The sequence below is a fragment of the Cuculus canorus genome, chromosome 24, assembly GCF_017976375.1.
Source record: "Cuculus canorus isolate bCucCan1 chromosome 24, bCucCan1.pri, whole genome shotgun sequence".
NCBI classification, from domain to species: Eukaryota; Metazoa; Chordata; class Aves; order Cuculiformes; family Cuculidae; genus Cuculus; species Cuculus canorus.
The window spans coordinates 1,689,700-1,712,461 of NC_071424.1; the positions used below are offsets into that span (position 1 = coordinate 1,689,700).

The 22,762-nt window shown below is 52.8% G+C and overlaps 1 protein-coding gene across 4 annotated transcripts in view; it reads right to left on the bottom strand.

Annotated features, from left to right (window-relative positions):
• PLXNA2 (plexin A2) overlaps positions 1 to 22,762 on the bottom strand; it is a 409,422-nt gene that overhangs the window by 49,207 nt on the left and 337,453 nt on the right. For all 4 annotated transcript variants that reach the window (XM_054087653.1, XM_054087655.1, XM_054087654.1 and 1 more), the window contains 8 exons: positions 22,078 to 22,178; positions 17,418 to 17,541; positions 16,321 to 16,474; positions 15,059 to 15,155; positions 11,599 to 11,713; positions 4,346 to 4,546; positions 1,765 to 1,861; positions 1,249 to 1,442 (listed from right to left, as the gene is read on the bottom strand). In XM_054087653.1, the coding sequence (XP_053943628.1) occupies positions 1,249 to 1,442; positions 1,765 to 1,861; positions 4,346 to 4,546; positions 11,599 to 11,713; positions 15,059 to 15,155; positions 16,321 to 16,474; positions 17,418 to 17,541; positions 22,078 to 22,178 (1,083 nt within the window). The remainder of the gene's footprint in view (positions 1 to 1,248; positions 1,443 to 1,764; positions 1,862 to 4,345; positions 4,547 to 11,598; positions 11,714 to 15,058; positions 15,156 to 16,320; positions 16,475 to 17,417; positions 17,542 to 22,077; positions 22,179 to 22,762) is intronic.

Consider the following 22,762-nt stretch of genomic DNA (forward strand, 5'->3'; position numbering starts at 1 on the left):
CTCAACAACAGCCTGCTCCAGCCAGCCCCAGCCCCAACGCAGCACCACCAGTCCCTGCCGTCTGCTCCCCTCCTCCATCAAGAAGAGGCTGATGCCTTCCTCCCAGAGGGCCTAAGCATGAGCCAGCTGAGCTAAGCTGCTGTAGAAACTAATCCGAGTTAAGAGGAAGCTTCCACACGTGCAGGGGTCCTTCTTCAGCTGGGAGAAGTTCATCTGCCGAGAAGCCCTGCTGCTGCCCTACCAGCCGCGAGCAACAAACAACTCTGATCAAACACTGTTTTACACCCATGCCCTCCGCCTTCTGCAGTACAGACACATGTTCAGGGCAAGGGAGGCGTTTTTGGGGAGTTAATTAAGTGAGAAACCAAAATCTTCTTTCATTCCCACCTGATACAAATGTCATTCCTAATAGTAACGTTAACAGACCGAGTGCAGTTTTACTGGTAAAAATGCTCCTGGGAGACATTTTACATCCCTCAGTGGTCTGAACAGAAACATCAGAAGCATCAACTATAGACTAATTACCTCCCTAGTTTAATTAGCGCTCCTGCAACAGTCCGTAGCGGTCACCCCGACGCTGGGCACAGTGACAGCTGCGTGGCGGGGTGGGGGCTGCGCACCCTGGCCACGCGCCGGCGGATCTGCACATTAACTTCAGAGAAAGTAGCGGAGCATTTTATTCCCTGTTCTTCAGCGCCGGATGGATGACGGTGGATTTTCAGATGAGAGAGAAAAAGGCACAAACCCACTTTGGAAGGAGTGGGCTCGAGAAGTCCTGTACAGGACATGGAGTCCAAAAGGAGGCCAAGAGGATGATCCAAGAGTGGATCACCTCCCACATGAGGACAGGATGAGAGAGTTGGGGTTGAGCTTGGAGAAGAGAAGGCTGTGGGGAGACCTTAGAGCAGCTTCCAGGGCTGAAAGGGGCTCCAGGAAAGCTGGGGAGGGGCTCTGGATCAGGGAAGGCAGGGAGAGGATGAGAAGGATTGGTTTTCACCTGAAAGAGGGGAGACTGAGATGACATCTTCAGGAGAAATGCTTTGCTGTGAGGGTGGGGAGGCCCTGGCCCAGGTTGCCCAGAGCAGTGGTGGCTGCCCCATCCCTGGAGGAGTTCCAGGCCAGGTTGGATGGGGCTTGGAGCCCCTGATCCCGTGGGAGGTGTCCCCACCCATGGCAGAAGTTGGAACTGCATGGGCTTTGAGGTCCCTTCCTACTCAAAGCATTCCATGATTCTATGCACACTCTTACCTCAGTGATGCGAGGGTTGGAGCACTTGACGTTCCTGCTGGACCAGTCGAGCCAGGGCTGGGCGGAGGGCGAGCTGCAGTGCTGCCGCAGCGTGCACTTGGCCTCGCCGCTACACCAGCCGCACTCGAACTTGGGGTCGGCTTTCAGGCAGAGCCCGCAGCTCTCGCGCTGGGCTGCGCACTTGTAGAGGTGCACTGAGGGGAGAGGGACAGGCACTCAGGACCAAGTCAAGAATTGAAATATTCACCTGGACTACGGCTGTTCCTGGGTTTATGAGCAAAGACACAGCCTAAGCTTTGATTTAAGGAGTCTAGGCTTATAGAGTGGACTTGCGCACACAGTTTCCAAAGCCACGGCTGTAGCAGTGGTGCTTAGTGTCAGGATCAGCTGGGACCACGACACCTCTGCCCGCAGCAGCGCTGACACCAGCTAACACTGCTCTGCCCCAGGAGACGCTTCCCAGCCCATCACCACCTTCCTTCCTGCAGCCTGAAAGCCATCCCAGGCAGACGTTACCTTTCATGTCCTCGGGGTTGTCAATAACAAAGTTCCCATTCCAAACCACAGCAAAGTCCACTGCTAAGTTGCTTATGTCCATCCCATCATAGAGATACTGAAAGAGAAGACAGAGAATGAAATGCTTGGGAGATGAATCAGGGACTTCAACAAGAAAAGAAGATTTCTTTTAAAGAAACTGTGATCATTCTCTGCTTAAAACCATAATGCTGATGTCTGAACCACTACCACCACCACTTCTACCCTTCACCTCTCAGGTCCTGCTTTGACTCCCTCCTCATCCTCACCAGGAAGAGATAATTAAATGAGATCCAGTCCTGGCGAGAAGGAATGGATTCATTATTCCCCTCAGGGTGGCCACTCTGGTCACTCGGTCTCTACCTTATCCATGCAGCCCCTCCAGCTAATCAGGCTGGGAGGACTGCTGCCTGCAGGCTATCTTCTTAGACAGTCCCCACGCACCCTGGTGTGACGGGGAGCTTGAAAATCAAGCAGCACAGCTTTGCCTGATGAAACAGGGAACAGCTGAGAGAAAATGGATGGTGCAGAGAGGTCCTTTCCCAATCTCTGCTTCAGCCTCGCCTAGGACAGCAATGGCTTGAATTATTCACCTTCTCATGGACCTCCTCGGGTGTGGCACACCAAATCTGGATGCTTTAGGTGAATTCCCAGTGTATTCTGAAATTCTCATTATCACAATTTGCAGCAATATAGCACAATATTTGCTATCACAAATAGCACCAATCCATTTGGGTGCTTTAAGTCAATCAAGAGGCACCAAAACCACTTAAAAAGTTAAGCATACACTGCCCTCCTCTCTGGGATGAGGGAATGATGATTCAACCCAAGCAAACTGCTTTGATGACACCCGTACAAGGGTTGTGCTGTTTTAACTTACATTTGGTTGTACAGATTCACAGGGGTTTTACTAAGTTGCTGATCTTCTATTCGACTGATAGAGCTGTGGGTACAGAATTACCCTTCTGCTCTCTGCCTACCATTTCCTATTAGCCTAACAGGAATAAAAGTGCTTCTCTCATGTTAGTAAATCGCTTTGGAGAAGAAAAGTACTATGTAGTATTAATACATTTATTATCCGCCAAGCTGTGGGGCCCAAAGATGGCCAGGGATATATAAATATCCAGTGAAAGTTTTAAAAATTCAGAACTTCATTAACAATTTAAGACCATCTGCACTGAATATTAAAGTAGACCCTGTTCTGCTGCCAAAACCAAACTGGATGTGCCCTGTTTGCCCACAGACCTCTTGGAACACCCAGCGAGGAGGGGAAGGACCATAGAATAATAGAATCATAGAACATCCTGTGTTGGAAGGGACTCACAAGGACCACCAAGTCCATCTCCTGTCCCTGCACAGGACACCCCAACATTCACACCGTGTGTCTGAGGGCATTGGAATGCTTCTGGAATGTTGTCAGGCTTTGTGCCATGACTGCTTCCCTGGGAGCTGCTCCAGTGCTCCACCACCCTCTGGGGGAAGAAGCTTCTCCTAATGTCCACCCTAACCCTCCCTGGCATCTTCCTGCCATTCCCTCGGGTCCAGAAAGAGATCAGCGCCTGCTCCTCCTCCTCCCATTGTGAGGAAGCAGTGAACTATGATGTTCCCTCAGTCTCCTCCAGGCTGAACAGACCCAGGGACTTCAGCCGCTCCTCACACACCTTCCCCTCTAAACCCTTCACACCAACTCTGTGCCCTCCACTGGATGCTCTCCAGGAGCTTCAGATCTTTCTTATCCTGTGGCCCCAGAACTGTACCCAGTGCTCACAGAGGGGCTGCACGAGAGCAGGACAATCCCCTCCCTGGACGCCGTGCTGGATGCCCCCTGTACGCTGTGCTGGATGCCCCCCGGACACGGTTGCCCTCTTCCTGCCAGGGCACTGCTGGCTCACCTTCCACTCGACCACGCTCACCCCTGCCTGCCCTGCAGCTGAAGCGAACCACGCAGACCCAAGCAGGGGTTGTGGCTCGGAGGGTGGCTTGCATTTCCCATATAGATTCCAGCATCCCCGAGTACCTGCCACGGTGACGGTGTTCTAGGGTAAAATCCTGCCAGTCCCTCGGCAGGGCTGAGCCCCGTTGTGTGGAGGAAAGCTATGCTCCCCTGCCTGCTTCTCCGGCAGCATCATTTGGATAATTCCCCTCTCTCGGCCATGCTGCGCTCTCCTCGCTGGCGGTTTGCCTTTCCCCTCCCTCCCTGCACCACGCTGCTTTTCAGTATTACAGGATTCATCCAGCTACCGTGACCTGGGATTCGACAGCTCCCTGATAAGGGGTCTGCGATTCGCCTTATCTCCCACAGGTGCATTAGTTTGCTTTAACACCTTTGTCGCATTCCCTCCTCCTCCTCCCCTCCCTCTCACTGACCCCCCGCAATCAGACAGGGAACCAGGAGATAAAGGATGGTCCATAATGAAACACCTTGTGTACCCACAGCAGGTTCCCACCTGGAATTCAGGATTAGTTTAACACCAGGATTTTTCACTCTCCCACGACTGAGCCCACCCTGTCCGCAGCATTCAGAGGTGACACCGTTTTGCCCCGTGCCGCTCTCGTTCCTCACCGAGCTGTTCTGGCACTGGACGCTGGAGCTGTTGAAGCGCAGGGCAGGCACGCGGTGGATCACGCCCTGGATGCTGAGAACACACTCGTACCCGCGCTGGCCGGACTGTGGCTGGGGCAGGTTCCTTGCCTTCAGCGTGATGGGTTTCACCTCTCCCACCGGGATCAGGATCTCCTCTGTGGGGAAGAGCTGGGGACAGTCCTGGGGGGCAATAAAAGAGAGAGGGAGGAGGTTACAGCAGTGATGATGAACCTGCAGGTCTGGCAAGATCTCAGCCCTCTGGGCTGATCTCCCAGCACACCCCCAACACACAAGACCAGCCGCTTCTCAGAGCCCAAGCAGCTGCAGGGAAAGTGCAGGAATAAAGACACCCCCATTACGGTCCCTCTGCTCTGGGACTGGCGCTGATTTTCTCACCGCAGGAGAAGGAACACCACTATTTGGGGAATAACTTGAAGGCAGCCCCCCTGCTCTGAGCTCGCCGTGGGTTTTATCTGCGGAGACACAAGCTCTCACCCTGCCCTCCTCCAGCACCGCGTTATCAGCTGCTCCAGGAGGCGGACGGGCTGCTCCCAGCCACACGCCCGGGGTCTCCTCCTAATCCTGTTTCACTCCTTACACCCCTCAGCTGTGTGCTGCTTCGGGATGAGACTGATCAGCAGGGGATGTGCTTCCCTCTCGCCACCAGGTACCGTTCTGCTCTGCTTTGTCTGAGCCAAATTATGCCGGTGCGCCATTAATTTCTGAGGCACCGTTAATTTCTGCTCTATCTGCTCTCATCTCTTCCCATGCTCCCACACCTCTGGCCTTTCCGAAGCACCCAGCTGGCTCATTGCAATGCTCCGGCGTCTTGTTCCAGAGCCGAGGGCTGCCTGGGTGGATGTGTGCCACCACCACATCAGTGAGCGAGGCATTGGGACCGAGCCGCATCCTCTGCCTCTAAAGCAATGCTCTTCCCTGCTCTGTGCTCCTGGGAAGTGAAGGACATCCAAGGATGGAAGGATTTGGTTGCAGGCAGTATCCAGAGCAGCAGGGATGGGATTTTCACTGATGCATCCATGCAAAATGAAAGGGAACCCTCCCTGCAAACACCATTCCGCAGACGAGCAGATCGCCAGTTCCCCACGAGCACAAACGAGATGTCTTAATAATAATCTGAGATGAACCACCAAAAAATAGAACCAATCAGTGCCTGGCAATTGTATGACACTCCTTTCATAAGATCTCACATCCTAACCGTTATCTCTTCCTAACACACTGAGAGATGCGTTTTCTCCTCAATTTCTATACTGGGAACCGCAACTCGCAGAGACAAAGGCTCTGACCGCCCAAAGCATTTACATTTGGTTTAGCTCTAGTTTGCTTTGATCTAATGGAACCAGGTACCTAAGTACCTCTAAGTATCTGACATGGAATGATTAATCCCAAGCTAAAGTAGAAGTTTTAGGAAAAGACGGAGTGATGTCTCCCTTCCCTCTGCCAAATCCCAGACTGACATCCCAAGCCCTTTGCCACCCTGCTTAGCAATTAAAGTAAATCATCCGGATGGCAACGCAACGAGCGCCGTCCTCACCAGGCTCCTGCTGGGACCATGTATCCAGGGAGAAATGTTTTCCTGTTCAGGTGGGGAGGCCCTGGCCCAGGTTTCCCAGAGCAGTGGTGGCTGCCCCATCCCTGGAGGGGTTCCAGGCCAGGTTGGATGGGGTTTGGAGCCCCTGAGCCAGTGGGAGGTGTCCCTGCCCATGGCAGGGAGTGGGACTGGATGGGCTTTGAGGTCCCTTCCAACCCAAACCATTCCATGATTCTGTGATTAAAACCCACCTCTCTCAGGAAGGACCACCACGCACACCGGGCTGCACTCCCTCTCCTCTCACAGCCAGACCGACGGGATGCTGTTTCACTACTGGCTCAGGCAAGTTGTAAATGAGAAACAGATGCTGCCCCGGTTTGGAGAAGGCAGTAGCTTAAAGTGCTGCCTCATAAACCTTTTTAGTGGCACTTTTCCTTATATCTTTCTTTTTCCATTTTATTTCTAAGAGGGACTTTCACGGATTAACAGCCAAGAGTGATTTTAAACTCCAACAGCCAGAGAGCAGGCTGTGCTGGGAAGGAAGGCAAAGCCCTTTTCTGTGGCTGGAAGGGAACGCGACTGTGTAGCTCAGCTCTGAGGTGCCAACAGACCCTGGAATCACAGATCCAACCTCCAGCTCAGCCTTTACGCCACCAACCACAGGAAAAAGGGACTGACTTGCCAGCTGTATCCTGGGCTGCATCCAAAGCAGTGGGACCAGCAGGTGAGGGAGAGAATTCTGCCCCTTTGCTCGGCTCTTGTGAGACCTCACCTGGAGCCCTGTGTCCAGTTCTGGAGTCCTCAGGACAGGAAGGACGTGGAGCTGTTGGAACGAGTCCAGAGGATGCACACCCCTAAGATTCACGGTGTTTCCCATCCAACTGCCAGCTCTTCTGACCTGATTTTGCATTCCTTCTTCCTCGTTGCGCACTGCACACTTGTAGCTCCTTCTACTCAAGATCTGCCTGCATTTAAGGGTTTGCATTTAACCTCAAAGTCCTATCAAGGACCAACGGGAGACAAACAGCACCACTCCGGAATGGTCCTCAGCTTTGTGGAAAGCTTGTGTTTGGGAGGAAAGGCATCCTGGAGCTGTAGACTCTTTTATCACATTATGATTGAAAACAAAAAGTCTCCCAGCACACCACTGGTGGGAGAACCACAGTGCACAGTCCTGAAAATAATGAATATGTTATGGACCATTATCCTTCCTGGCCACTGCCATTCGTGAGACGACTGTTAAAGAAATGCTTCTTCCTTTAGAGGCACGGGAGAGGAATTTGTCAAATCTGCAGTGCTGAAAATGCTGGTAGCAAAAATTGTTCTGCCGTCATTAGAGCTGAGTAGGACATAATAGATTTTTTTTTTCCCCTATGGTTTCAGTGGGAGAAAAATGTCACATTGGGATTCTGGCGAAAAAAAATAAAGGCAGGCAGGCTGTGAGTGTGCGCTCGGGGAAGCGTGCGGATAGGCAGCCCCTCCACGCTGGCTGACAGCTACAGTGATCACAATAATAAGGGATATACATTTCAGGATGCAGGGATACGTAGGAAGATTCCAAACTACCGAAAGCCCAGGGCACTCGTGGGGAGCCACACGGCTGCCGGCAGTTGCTGCTGAATTGATCAGATGAGTGAGCGAAGCCACAGAAGCCGCAGGGGTTTGTGGAGGGTGTGGATGCACTGCTCAGATGCCGCGTGCATTGCCGAAGTGCTGCTGGAGGCCCTCGGCTCCCCGTTTGTGCCATTTCCCATCCTGGCTCATTGTTCAGCTCTCAGGTCTTCTCTTTGTTTCTTCAATTGCTGCCACGGCGATGTACATCCACATCCCTGCGCAAGACAGGTCTGGCCATGGAGCCCCTACACGCGCAAGTAGGACCAGCAGGGCGAGGGAGCGGATTCTGCCCCTCTACTCCGCTCTCCAGAGGGGTTCCAGGCCAGGTTGGATGGGGCTTGGAGCCCCTGAGCCAGAGGGAGGTGTCCCTGCCCATGGCAGGGGGTGGAACTGGATGGGATTTGAGGTCCCTTCCAACCCAAACCATTCTCTGGTTCTAGGAAAAGGGGGTGATGCCACACGGAAGCTCTCCTGGCAGTTTGTAGGGATCAGGTCTAGGGGCTTCATTCTGCACTTCTCCACAGTACTGTCAGGAAGAGCTGAAGATCTGGAAAATGCAGACTTAAGGATGCCTGCAGCCAGTGGAATATACAATTTGTTCCATAATCAGTTTACTTTGTTTTTTAATTCATGAGAAGTAAATCCTGCAGCGAGTTAGAAAGGCCATTATTGCCTCCTCTCGCTAAACAAACACGCTGAAGCCTCTCATTATCCTTCTTGACTTCTGCACGCCAGTATGAACACAAATCAGAAGATCTGCTGGAGAAAGGCAAGACTCCGACGCACGAGCGGCACAGACTTTCAGGGAACATTCTGTGTATGAAGTATCACTGCACACCATTTACAAAGACATTTTCTGCTTCTCCAACGCTTTTGAGCCTCAAAGACTCCAAGGGCTATAAATACCTTAAAGACCCACGATATGCATCTGTCTCTGGAGCAGAACCAAGCACCCATGGTTATTATTTGTGTTTAACAGAGCAGTTTTAGTAGGTCAAACCTTGCTTTTAGTTGGAAAAAAATGCCTAGAAATGGCAGGCTTTTTTTTTTTTTTTGACTCTGAGATTTAGCCCAAATGTAAGAAAATACGCTTTCATATTTTATCTTTAAAAAAAAATACCCTCTACAAATGCTAACTTGCTGTACGTATTTTGAAGGTATAAACATAAACAGATCTGGCATATGAATGTAAACCCCTGACTCACAGTTATGCTCCCAATGATATCAATTACGGTCCCCATCACTCATGGAAACACATTATTCTTCATTTATGCTGTGGAAAGGAGAGCAGCCGTTGCTCCTTAGAAACTAAACACGAAAAGAAAGGCAACTGGGGTGAGACTTTTCTCCCTGGTAGCTTTCTCCCCAAAGCCCTTTTGTCCTCAGCTCTGTGCTGTACCCATGTCTCCACCGTTAATCACAGAACCATGGAATGGTTGGCTCAGCCCTCATCAGAAACTTCCCACCAGATGGGGATATGAAGAACAGCCATCTCTGTCCTGGAAGACATCACAAACGCTTGTAGTTTGCCCTTATTGATGGCTGCACCCATCTTCAGATGTTGTCCTCTGCATCACCCATGCCTCTCACTGAGCTCTGCTCTTAGACCTTTGTAACCAACTCCTGTCAACGGGGCAGGCAGAGACAGAAAAACCTCTCGATCGTATTTTCACGGAGAGCAAGGCAAAAAGGCATCATTTAGGTCAGTCAATACAGCCAGAAGATTGCAAGGAGCAAGCGTACAGCTCACGAGGAAAGGCTTTCTTCCTCCCATCACCTTGTAAATTGGTTAAGGCTTTGAGCTCTTTTCCCTTCTCAAGCCAGACAACTCCTAGGAGCATCAAAGGGAGTTTGTTACACATCGGATCCCACTGGGACACAGATTCTGATGGGCCAGGAGTAAAAGGGAATATTCAAGATATTTTCTCTTAAATTAAATATAAAGGTATGAGATATTTCCAATCCCGTGTGAACACGTGGGCAAATCTTACGTGAGGAGAGGCACATGGGGCTGAAAGTAGGGCAGGACGCGGAGGCACGGCCACGGTTGTCACCAAACGCCACCGGCTCTCTGCCAGGAGGGGAGCGGCGGGGGTAAGCACAAACATTTTGTTAATACACCAAGGCTGTGACACAATGAGAACATTGCGATGAGAATTGTTTTAAGGAGGAAACTCTTTACGAGACATTTATTTGATGTCTTGCATTAGCCCGACTGAAATACCCATAATAAAGGCATTAGAATGGTGCGGTGCACGCAAGTGGCAATTCATTTGCCTTAAATAAGGAAACGGATCAGGTTTGGGTTTGGGCTGGATTTGCCTGTGTGTGTTCTGAGGTCTGCAGAAGTCATGATGAACAGTGGAGTATCTGTAGCGTTATCAGCAGCCCTTATCAAAAGCAATCACCAGGAAAGCGTTAGCTATCACACAGCATCCTCTGGTAAGAAACAACCTCTACAAGATGAAGACAACGGAGGAAGTTCTTTGGAGACACGACAGTCCTGTGATCCCAGCAGGAACTGGCAGAGATACCAACTCCTCCACTCCCTCCCTCTGTGTGATCTCAGGCAAGTCCTGCACGTTCCCAGGAGAAAAATGGAGATAATGGGGTTGTCCTACTTTACCAGAAACTTGTCAAACACTTCTGAGATCATGGGGTTGAAGACCTATAAAAGTGAGAACTACAGCTCTCAAGCCTGGGAAGACGGTGATGCTTTGAGCACGAAGGAGAAAAACCCCGCATCACTTGAGAGAAGGAAAAGCAAAGGGTTTTGCTTTCTCTTGTTGTGTTAAAAGGAAACTTCTTGACTTTGAACTGGACTGAGCAAGCTTTCAGTTTGTCCCCGGGGCGGATGCTTCTCCTTGGGCATCCATTCCCTTTGCTGCATGGAGTAGAGCATTTTGAGGCTGCTGGTGAGCCCCTCCTTTTGTCCGTTGTGGGCGGCAAGGTGCTGCCACTGTCCATCCCTTGGCTCTTGTGGATTCCCATGTGCTGCTCACTAATGTTTCTTGCCTGCACCTATGTGCCTGCCGCCAGCGTTTGAACCAGAAAGAGCCAGCAGTCATTTATTTTCACGTTTATTCTTCATTTAACCGCAGCCTGGCAGCTTTGGTCCCTTCTTTTGAACAGCTCAGTGTTTTACTGACCGATCTTTCCTGCTTTTCCCTATCTCCATCACTCCCTGAGATAAAGGTTTGTCTTGATGCTGGCTAAACTTGCCCTCCTTTCTTTTCCTAATACCTGTATGAGTCCTCACTGCTCCCTTTCCCACTTTCCAAGACACTCAGGATTTTCAAAGCACCTTCTAAGCCTTCCACTTCGTTGCAGCTTTGGGACCTGCAGCCATTTCAGGTGTCATAAAGCTACATGCAGGGGCAGCAATGGTGAAGACCAGGACCCTACCAACATCAGCGGCTGCATCTGCTTTGTACTCGGTCAACCTACAACAGAAAGCAGCACCGAACCAGACAAGACGATGGGTGCAGAAACCTCAGACCAAGGGGTTAGTGGTAGCCTATGATCGGGAATTTAGGCTGACAAATCGTTTTCCTCCATGGATCCCTCCACTTCAGAACACACAGAAGATCTGGCAGAGCTGTGAACGGGCTATGCCTCCTTCCAACCATTAAAAGCATTTTTGGACTTGAGCCCCACACCTTTTATTAACTGCTAAGAGAGATGACTTCTGGTCCACAGCGGTGCAACCTGAATCAACTCTCTTTTCTAAAAGTTTTGGGTTTTTTTTCCCAAAAGTTTGGGGCTGTTCACATCTGTAATTCTCTTTTTAATCAGTTTACATCAGGCCCCTGCCATAAACTCCAGCCCTGCCAACACAGCCAACGGACTGAGCCCCACCACGGGCTCTGTATCTCACTTGTTTCTTGCTGTTGGGCAAATCCCCACTATACTTCTTTAAAGCCACATCCACACTTTTCAATGCCAACGCAGAAAGGAGCCTCAACCCATGGAGAGCTGAAAAACCTCACGTAAGCATTGGTCATTTTCATTGTGCCACAGAAAAACAAAGCAAAGTGAGCTCAGGAGTACTGAAAGCCCAGCCCGGTACCTCGGAGACGTTGATCCGTCCCTCCTGAAAGGAGCACGTGGTGGGGTCATGAGTGCAGAGGTTCCGATACTTGCACCAGTGGCAGCGGAAAGCACTGTTCACACAAGACAGGCACCTGGGGGGAGAAAGGATGAGTTACAGAGGAGGCTATCACGTTGGGAGGTCTGTATGGGAACAGATAGGGTCCAGGTCCTTCATGGGAAAATAATTTCTTTGAAGGAACATTTGATCCAACAACAGTAACAAACAAGCTTGGGAAAGCACACTCCCCAAAGAGAGACTTAAAGACAATTCATTCAGTAATAAAATACAGTCTGGGACTTATTGCACGTTATTGCATTGGCCAAAAAATAAAACACCATATTGCACAGCCCCCAGACTTGATATTTTGTTTCTAGAAAGTAGAAAACAAGGCAAGCCTGGTGAAAACTGGATCAGTTGTTTTACAAGTCAGGAATGCTTCAACGGGAACAATTCTACTCGGCCTTGGAGGGCGAGGAGTCCAGCAAGTGCTTTTGAGTTGCGTTGGAAGAAATGAACTGTTAGTGAAAGGACGCAGACCCTTTGCAGCAGTGGGGCGCCCCGGCTGCCAGCGAGCTGGTTGGGGGGTTTATCCCACACCGAGTGGCTGCAGGCGCGATGCACGGGCCCCAACACTGCTGATGTTTGCAGCAACCACCTCCTCCATCTCCACGTGGCAGTGTTGTGATGACCATCTACTGGCATAAGCATAAGCTGCGCCCACGGCATTCCCTCTCTGTTGTAACCTGTGGCTCCAGAGACTGTGGTGCTGCCTGGAGTGGGCAGGGATGCGCTGGGATGGGGTGCACGGGGCAGGGATGCGCTGGGATGGGGTGCACGGGGCAGGGATGGGCTGCGAGCTGCATGGGGCAGTTGTAGGAAGGAAACTCTGGAAAATGAGGAATGCAGGTCTCTGGGCAAGGCCTGTCATGCCAGCTGGGCAGAGGTGCCAGCGCAGTGCCTCTCGCAGGCTGTTGCTATGAGGATGTGTGTTTTAATAACTCAACTGTATTGTCCTTCTGATGCATTCGCAGTGACCTTAATAGCAAAGGAAGCTTATTCTAATCATGCACATACAAATCTGGGGAATAAGATCAAGTGCTGTAAGCTCATTTAATTACTCATTTGTTTGACCTATTTCTCCATTTCAGTATGTAGGACTTCTCCCACCCACCCTCACCTGGCCCTGGCCTCTGGCTTTCCTGTCTGGTGCTGATGGAGCTCTTTGCTTCGCACAGCTCTGCTGGGTCTGCAGCAGAAGGACCTCTCTGATCTTCCCAGCCAATGGCTGTGGTTTCTGTTCACTGCTTTCAGCTCTGCTCAGCTCTGGCACAGCAGGGGAAGGCGCTCCCAGCAGGATCCTCAGCTCTCAGAGACTTACATCAGGTCACCACTTTGGCTCTTTCATCCTGACCCAGCTGTCTTAAGGACACTACCTCTCTTTTGCTTCAGAAAGTGCATCTCTCTACCTCATCTATTCCTTATTAAAATGGACTTAACACTGAAGACACCAAACATATTCCCTGACCCATCTGCAATTCCCTGGGGACGCACAAATTCATGCACCCGAGCGCTGAACCATTTCAGCTCATGGGTTCACAACAGCTGGACCAGCGCAAGAGGTTTTGCAGCACCAGTCTGCAAGAGCAGCATGTTCCTGCCCAACCACAAACTCCTCCTGCCCCTCTCAACCTAATGCCACCCCCCGAGGGGTACGTGCTTCATGCACCACAACCAATTCTTGTGCTTCTGTGCGGCCACGAAGGGCACGGCTCCTCCCCTGCTCTCTCTAGGCACCCTCACCGTGGCAACGAAGAGTCTCAGGATCAACGGGTCTGTCTTCTCCACTGTCTGATACCTTTATTCCTTCCTCCTTTTTGCATGCTGTGATTCGTTTCTACCCAGCTGGCTCGTGCCCCTGTGGAACTCGCTGACAACGGGTCCAGTTCAATGTAAGAGCTGCAGAGTTTACCACTGCGTTAGCACTTTGTCTCCAAACAGGAGCTGGGAGAAAGGCCAACGAAGCCAAATGACAGGTCAGAAAAGATGCGTTGCCTCTTCTGATTGAAACCTCTGCTGCTAAGCCAAAATAGGGGTCCCCGTGATGCCATCCCTCGTGCAAATTCAAGAACACGAGACGGCAGAGGAACCGCTGGAAGGACTGCAAGTGTTTGCAGCTGGAGGAGAGGCTGGCGCTGTGCAGCTGGACTGAGGGACGAGGACCTAAGAACAGAGTTGTGCACGAGGGGCAGCACGACAGGAGGCAGCGATCATTGGGAATGGATAGAGACCACCATGAGAGGCAGCGTGGGGGGACTGAAGGGCTTGCTTGCAGGGCTCCTTTCATTGCGGTACCTCTGCTCTGCGCCACAAAAAATTGAACGCGTGCCTAGAAAAATGGTAGGGCAGCCAAGCCCATCCACACACACAGGTCTCTCCCAAGTGCAGCAGGGAAGGTCCTGTAGCTTGAGGCTCTAAATCCAGTGCAGAAACATCAGGAGTGACCCTGTGCTGGCACTTCTTCTTACCAGGCAGCTCAAGCAGCAAATCACGCTTCCAAAGCGGAGCTGGCAGCCGCCCCTGCTGCCAGTGATGCTGCCCAGCGCCGCAGATCAGGCCTGCCTTCTGCTATCCGACCCCTTGCAGGTCCTGCCCACATTGCATTTCAGTGCTTTGGGGCTTGCTGTGTTTCCAGAGAGAAAGCTATAACTGCTTCAGGTCTATAAACATGTTTTAAGGCCAGCCAGCTGCACGCTGCCCTGCAGCAGCAGAAGTGCCCACGGGGCATACTTTGCCAGGATGCTGAGCAGCACCGAGCCCCACAGCCCCCCGTGGGGCAGCCCCCGTGCCCGCCACTCTCAGGGCTGCTCTGCCCGACTCCAGAGCCAACCAGGCTGCAAGGAGCTCCTGCCAAGCAGCGCTCCTACTCCCCCCAGATCTGAAATACAATCACTGTGCTCAGCCCCCAGGGCTGGAGATGTCCAGGTTTGTCTCTGCTCTCATCTCCTCTGGCAGCCGAGCTCTCCTCCATCCCCCCCGGAGCATCCTGGCAGCAGCCAGCCCCCTGCTCTCCCGGCCAGCGCAGCGTGGAAGGGCTTTGCCTTCTCCAGCTGCCTGCAGTCCATCACTCGCAACCCTCTGTTCTGCTTTCCAAGATGCATCCGAGTTCACAGTTGCGGGATCGCACAGCTTGGGGGCACCAGCAGGTTAAGGTTCTTTCAGGCTCCCTCTGCCTGCATCTCACAAGGCACAGAAAGCCACTCACCCACCCAGAGGGAGTCAGAGGTGACGGGGACTGGTGGGCTCCCCTTCTACCACAGGTGTCTGCTGGCTGAACCAAGCAGTGTGACAACCCCCAGGCTGGTTCCAGAGCCCAGCATCCCTTTCAAAGCCCTCCCTCCTTTTAGCCGGTGCTCAGGGATGGAGAAGGAGCACTCACAGCTGGTGGGCGCTGCAGTTGTAGAACTTGAACTCCGTGCTGACAAAGGTCCTCCCCGTCTCCCGCGACTTCAGCTGCAGCACCACGCCGAACCAGTCTGGGGATGCAAACCAGAGCCCGTCAGTCCCACCAGCAGTAGCGAAGGAAGCAACAGCAGACGCGGGGGCACCTGTTCCCCACCTGCCAGTGTGCTGAGCTGTCTGCTGCTCAGGGAGAAGGTGGAAGTCAGGTTGCTCTCATCTCCCTGCTCCCCCAGGCATCAGGACCTCCGCCTCTGGTGAGTTTGCAGCAGCTTCCCTGGCTGGGAACTGAGCAACCCCCTCACCAAACCCTGCCCTCGAGCACCCTAGGGTGCTGGGCTCGCTCTCTCCAGCCATTCTTCCAAACTTAACGAGGCAAAACGCTTTGGAGATGCGGGGTCTAAACGCTGCCTTGGGTCCCAGCTGAAACGAGTGTGGGATCTCATCCTGTGACCTAAAGGACTCTGTCTCTACTATCAAAACACTAATTCAGCCTACTCTGAGAAGCAACCCAAGACTAGAATAGGAGACAATGCTGGACAAAAGAGCATTAGTGAAGCTCTTTAGGAGCTCAGCACTGGATTAATTAAGAGCAGATTGCTCTTCTGGAGCTGCCACGGGTAAGTCTGCACAAGCACCGCTACCACAGTGGCTCTCAGCCCCCAGTGTTCACCGAGTCTCAGGCTCTGTATAATGCCTTAGAAATACAAAGATATCAGCAGGGAAGCACAGTTGACACCTGGAAGGATGCCAAGGAGAAAATGAGTTTTAAGCAAGTAGCATTTTGGTTATGGGAAGAGAAAATGTGACAGCAGTGACATTAATGAAGAAACAACCCAAAGATCAGGACCGAAAAATAGAAACTGCATCCACCTACTCATGGGTGCTGAGCCAGGCCGAGGGGAGGGTCCTGCCTTCCTGATCCACCAAGGCTGCAAGCCCTCACGAGCCACCGCAGCAGGGAACAGACAGCTCCTGTAGCCCCGAGTCCTGTCTTGGAAGCTGTCTGGCAGCGCAGGGAGGGTGTAGGGATAGGGTAAGCACACGCTGCTGCCTGCTCCCAGCCTGTCTTTCCCTGTGTGGGATGCATTTCTTAAGGATGAAGCATATTTAGCTCCCTGGGTTTAGCGGTCTTTGACAGGAGCATGGATTTCTCCAAAGGATGAGAGGATGATTCCAACCCTACGCCGCACTTTCTGGTGGCACGGATGTCATACCGCTGTCCAGAAGGCATTGACTTACCCTGATCCACTGGGATGGCAGGAACATCTTTCGCTCCTGGCGATACACACACAACCCGGCTGCCCGCAACCTGCCCTTCCACCTCCGTCAGGTTTCCGAAGAGGCAGGTGACCCCCGCGGTCAGGTCTGGAGCGTCGCTCACCAGCAGGCTGAGCTGCAGCCGGGGAGAGGAGAGGCAGAGAGGAGACAAAACGCAGTCAGCAACCTGTTAGCAGGCAGAGCTGCCCGACTTTCCTTCGTATTTTCAATACCTGCTGGTTTCCATTCAATACCGATCCCCTTAAATTACCCATCCGCCCACAGGAGGAGGCCCGCTGCCCTTTCATGGGAAGCAGAGGAAAAAGAAAGCCAAGGACGCAGGTTCTTTACCGATACAAAACCTCCTTGCTGAGCCTTTGGGGACTGCAGTTCAGCAGAGGTGGCAACAGCAGCTTTTTGTACCCCCGGTCGCTCTACAGAAGCTTTGCCACCCTCAATACCTACAGCAGGAACTTGTGACAGCAGGAACAGCGCGTTGCTGTCAGCAGGGACCACCCCAACAACTCTCCACACACACAGCACCCTCAACAACCTCCCTTTGCACCCACGGGAGAGGCAGCGGGGCTGTCACCCATGAGACAGTTGTCACCCATCCCTGCACGAAGCGGGACTGTCCCCAGGGGCGAGGGGGCTCCCAGCAGCGGGGGCAGCTGGCCGGGGCTCGAGGGAAGGGGCTGCAGCAAAGCCAGCTGCCACCCAGTGCCGGGGGGCTCCGGGGGGCTCCGACAGCAACAGCTGGGAGGCTTGAGCCAGGCTTGAGCACAGCTCACAGATGAGGAGTTTCGGGAAACAAAGCCTTTCTTTTCAACAGCTAATGAAACCGGACCAAGAGAAATGTGAGCTGAGGCCCAAGGGGAAGGGGAATTTGTTTCTGCCATCCCCACCCCCTTCTTCTCCGGCTCTCCTTTCCTCCCCAGTCCCTGTGTGAGCCTGACTTCATGGGAAAACACTTGTGCTGATGGGCAGGGAGAAAGGCTGGAGAACGGATTGCTCGCTGGGAACCTGGAGATGCCTCTCACCGATAGGTTTAACCCTTTCTGCTCACTGCCAGCACCTACCGGGAGGCTGTGCTCGGAGACAGAGATGCTGCTGGGTTGCACGGTGACTCTCAGGCACTGGTTGATGCTGCCCGCAAATCGGTACGGCTCGTCGGCTCGCTCGCAGCTGTCCCTCGGGGAGCACCTGCCACACAGGAGCTCACATCAGGGGACTGAAAGCACCGGGGGAAGATGTGAAACAGCATGAGAGGCTACAGCTGACCAGGATGGAGCTAAACGGGAGAGCAGAGCCTCATCCGGAGGAAACACAGAATCCTAGAAGGGCGAGATACCAGCAGGCTGCTCTGCACCGGGGCCAGGTATGAGGTACAAAGTCCAGGTTAGGAGCGAAAGGCGCTGAAAAAAATATTCTGTGATCAGTGGAAATACAAACCACGAGTATCCCAGGAGCAATTCTTGCCCCTGCCTGCACCGGGACACAATCCAGACCTGCTAAGTCCCATGTGCCAGTGGGAGCTGTGGGCGCGGGGTGAGCCAGGGCTCCTGCAAGCCATAGAGTCATAATCTGCACAGAAACTAAACCACAAAGCCGTAACAGGCACTAACAAGATGATATTTCCATTCTAATTCAAACAAAACCACTTAGTTTACTAATGCTCCTGGGTCTGAGGAGCGTGGCAAGGCCAAGAATGGGACTTTCTTCACCCTTTTGGCCAGATTTCATGCACTGGGCTCCCAGCCTTCATGCATTCCCACCATCAGGAATGCAACCCCCCGAGCATTCCAAACTGACTAGGACACTGCTAGCATGGCTCGATATCTCTGTTTTTCCATTGCAGGTGTCCTTGGAGTGGAGTGAAATCAAGTTGATTCCAGCAGGCAGAGGAGCACCCACTGGGAAACCAAGGGATTGCCGGCGTTTCAAACCAGACCCCAGCGACCGCAGCACAGCACTGGCAGCCCGCAGTGATTTTCTATTTTATGCCACTTGGGGAAACCCTTTTCCTTCCACCCCTCCTTCCCGAGCGCAGATGAACCCATTTCCCTTTTGGGGTTAATGGTCTCAAAAAGGTGTCAGCAAACTTTATCACTTTTCACTCCCTGCTGATCTTGGACCCTGTTTCAAACGGTGGCACAAAGGTCGGAGGCTCGAGATGCTGTCACCAGCCCCACATGCCACCAGCAAGTTCCCTTCTGGCAGTCACTTGAGTGTATGTGTTACTCGACTTAACAAGGTGCTGCTGTCAAGCTGCTTGTTTTCCCGGCTCCCTGCGAGCGGCTCGAGTGGTCTCAGACACACACACAGAGGCATCAGCAGAAACACCTCCTGCCCACGCAGCAGCTGGATTTTGTCCTGCACATCTGGTTCTGACCAGCTTGGCAAAACTCTGCTTCCCACGCTGCGACAGTGGACTCACACCCTCCCTGCGAGGCCGTTTGCTTCTGATTAGGACAGGCAGAGTTCATGCTTTCCCTTTCCAAACCACCCGTGTGAACCCCACCAAACACTCTTGCCCTTCTCCTCACCCTCTCCTTCCCCCCCCCACTTTTTTTTTGAGTATAATGGAGCTAAATATGAACGCTGGCAAAGGAAGAATTATTGAGGTTTAAGTGAATCTGCAAGATAGCTTTAAAGTGAGCTCTTGACTGGAGCCTTTATCTCATTGACTTGCAGGAATGGCTCTTTTTTATCATACTATTTATGGCAACGGCCTTAACAGAGATAAATAGGTCTGTAGACAATAACACACTTGCAGAGAGCAGCATATGGAAGTCTTGCAGGTTTCAAATCCCACTGGGCTGAAGAGACTCTTTAACAATCTCCTTGAGGCCTCTTCTTGCTCCCAAAGAGCTTTTTGTAGAAGAGGAGCTAAAGATCCTGCTCTCACATGCAGAGGATGAACTTGCGCAGCGAGGAAACCCTCGTCCAGGAGGACACAGTGGAGGTGCTGGGCAGGGACGGGTGGCTCAGCCACTGCGCTGCTGCTCCAAGGGCCTCCAGGAGGAGTTCCCGCAAGAAGAATGAGCACATTTTCCTCCTCAATGGTTTTTAGTACCTTCTCAAATGTCCTGTCTCCAGCATTCCTCAAAGCCCCGTTGGAGCAAGGCACATACTGCCCATGGCCACCACCTCAGCAAGCTCCTCCGTTAGGGCAGGAGCTCCCAGTCTGCTTGGGTGTCCATGCCCAGCTGCCTCCTGGGTCGATGTCCATCTCTGGAGCTGACCCCACCAGCCGAGGGGTCCTGCCCCTGAATCCCAGGAGCAAAACCTTACAACAAACAGTGGGCAGAAACAATTGGATTTCATAGGATCATGGAATAGTTTGGGTTGGAAGGGACGCCAAAAATCATCCAGTTCCAACCCTCTGCCTTGGGCAGGGACATCCCACTGGATCAGGCTGCCCAAGGCCCATCCAACCTGACCTTGAACCCCTCCAGGGATGGGGCAGCCACATCTTCCCTGAGCAACCTGGGCCAGGGCCTCCCCACCCTCATGGTGAAACCTCATTCCAACCCCCAGCAGACTCATGGCCTGTGTTTACCATACCCGAACTCACTCTGGTGGCCACTCTCTTGCTCCTTCAAGGATGAAAACATCTCCCCTTCTGCCTCTCACCCTTCTTACCATCCCTCAGAAACCAGAGCGTAAGCATCACACCCTGGACCACCACTCTTCCACGGAGCAAAGGAGCAGCTGGCCCGTCTGGCAGGAGGGACGCGGAAGAATTAGAGGGGAGAGATGACAAATTAAATACAAACACTCCAGCGCTTGGGGCCTCCAAACAAATATGACAGAGGCTTCAGGAACAGCAAGATAAACACAATTATTTACAGCTTAAGACAAAAGCTAAAAAAATGATCGTTGCTCCAAGCAGACCAGGAACGTGCAGATGCTCAAAGGAAGGGTTGAGAAATTCCATCACAGAAGAAACTCTTATTGGGAATAGGTTAATGCCAAAACGCCGTGGCTAAAAGGGCAGAGGAAATGATACTTTCCTCTCCTCCTGACATTGAGAGTTTTCTCTCTGCAAAATGAAGATAACAACCTTTACCTGCTTCCCAGGTGGTTTATAAAGATTCAGTTCATTAGCATTGGGAGAGCACTCGGTGTTCCTTGCAGAGGAGCTGCTGCAGGAGGCTGAGGAGCGACACCAAACACACACACACACACCTACAGACGCTCGATGCTGCCGCACCCTCCTGCCGCAGAGCTCAGCAGCACCGGGCACCGAAAGGCCACCGGCCCCGGGCGAGAGGACGGCCTCGTACCCTGCTGGCTCCTGGGAGCGCCCACGGAGCCGCAGCTCAGGACACACGCTGAGCCGAGCACGTCCCCTTCCCTCGCTTTCTTGTCACCTCCTAATCAAGCCTGCGGTGGCTGGAAGGGCACATAGGGATGGCTGCTCCGAGGGAAGAGCCAAAGGGATGGGAACCACCAGGGATGGAAATCACTCCTGTCTTCTTACAAAGCCACTGTGACATTCGAGACTTTTAGATACAACTGCACACGTGGCGGCTTAGCTCCAGGGCTGGACAGGCTGCTCTGGTAGGTAAAAAGCTAAAAGAAAGATGCACGGGGTGCCCGTGCCCCGTGTTGCCGAGTTTCTGCTTTGCCGCTCTGCTTTGCCTGTAGCCTGCGGGATGCTCGGGGCCGGCGCCTGCAATGGTTCTTCTGCATCTCCCCAGGCGCGGCGACGACTCTTTGCAAACCGAGCTTGCCGTGGGGAGCCAATTGGCACCCCAAAGCCCACAGGCCCCGAATCCAGGCCGGATTTGTGGAGGAGCCTGCCATTCCCCGCTCCCCCTCCAGCACCTGCTCCTCAGGCAAGTGGCCAAGTGCTGCTGTGCGGGTCCCTGAACTCTGCCTCCGCCCTGATTTCCATGCATTTAACGGGGCTGCTCTGCAAGCTGGCACAAGGCCGGAGGGATTTATATTCCTCTCCTCCAGCCTCCTCGAGGCTTTCCCCTCCTCCTCCGATCTGCCTCTGCCTGGTGGTCCCCCTTCCGCCTTAGGAAGTGATCGTTATTATGGCAAGAGAGAGAAAGGAAGGACACAGACACCTCTTGAATGCAGAGAGCGTTTCCTGGAGCTCCCCTGAAAAAAAAATAAACTAACCCTTAGCCCTTTGTGCCTGTGGATGTGCACGAGGGGCTGGCAGCTCCCACCCTGCGCTGCCGGCTCGGCCCCATCGGGGACGGCTGGAGCGCGGACCCGCTGACCTTGCCAGGCAGAATTTACATCTCTCTTCCTCATAATTTGAACAGGGCTTGGTGCTCTGCTCTGTTCCAGTTCTGTAACCTCACTGAAAGCACAGTCCTGCTCATATAATCAACTCTATTGCCTCTAAAAATTCCTTATTAATTGGAAGGGACTTGTGGCTTGGGCAAGCAGGAGGGTGTAAAAAGCAAGGACTCCATTCCCACTGGGTTAAATTCTGCTTTCCTGTTGCGTCCATGGCACCCTCCCTGCACTACGTGCAACTCACCTCTCCTAATAAAACAGGAATTCATTTCCCTTCACCTCTTTCCAGGAGCTCAGGGATTTTCAATAGCGTTCACACTGCAATGCAGGGAGCATCCAGGGAAGAGAAGAATGGATTTAAGGAACCTCAGCCTAGTTTGCTTTTGCACAGACAGCGTGGGAGGCACTTGGTGGCTTTGAAAGCTGCTTTTAGCATCACTACCAGTGCTTAGACAAAACGGCCAAGGGTGGACTTACATGTGGTGGAGTGCGCACCAGCCGCAGTGGGGGTCTCCGGAGCTCAGGCACTCTCCGCAGGTCGTGTACTGCTCGCAGGACTCCACAGGCACCCGGGACACCTGCAAGGGAAGCAAACACATGGGCTCAGGGCTCACCGCACAGCCAGCAAGACATACAGGGCGACTCTAGGTCCTGCTTCACCAGTTTGAGTTGAGTAACACAACAGCGATCCGCAAACTTCAGTGAATTCGTTCCAACATCCGTGCAGAAGACAGCCAAGAATAGGAAATATTGGGGACCGAGTCATGAAGTCACTCTGCCCCTTGGGCACAGCCATGCCATGAATCACGGCACAGCGGAGCCCCAGCCCGGAGCCCAGCCACCCCCTGGCACCAGCCCACCACAAACCCTGCCGCCCTCCCTGCCCAGAGCGGCTCCCAGGGCAAAACCCGTGTGCTCTCCTCCCTGATTCACTGTTTGCTATCTCACACTCACCACGGGGGAAGCTGCTTGGAGGAGGAAAGCTGGCAGGGAGCAAAATTCATTGGGATTTTGCAGGTGGCCAGCTTATTCCGTCTAAGTGGCTATTTCATTACTTGCTCCTCCTTGGCCACCCTGAGCCCTTTCAGCACCAGCGTGGGTTTGGCCTCCCCGAGCACGACCCCAGATAAAAGAGGTCAGAGTAAAAAAGATGTCAGAGTAG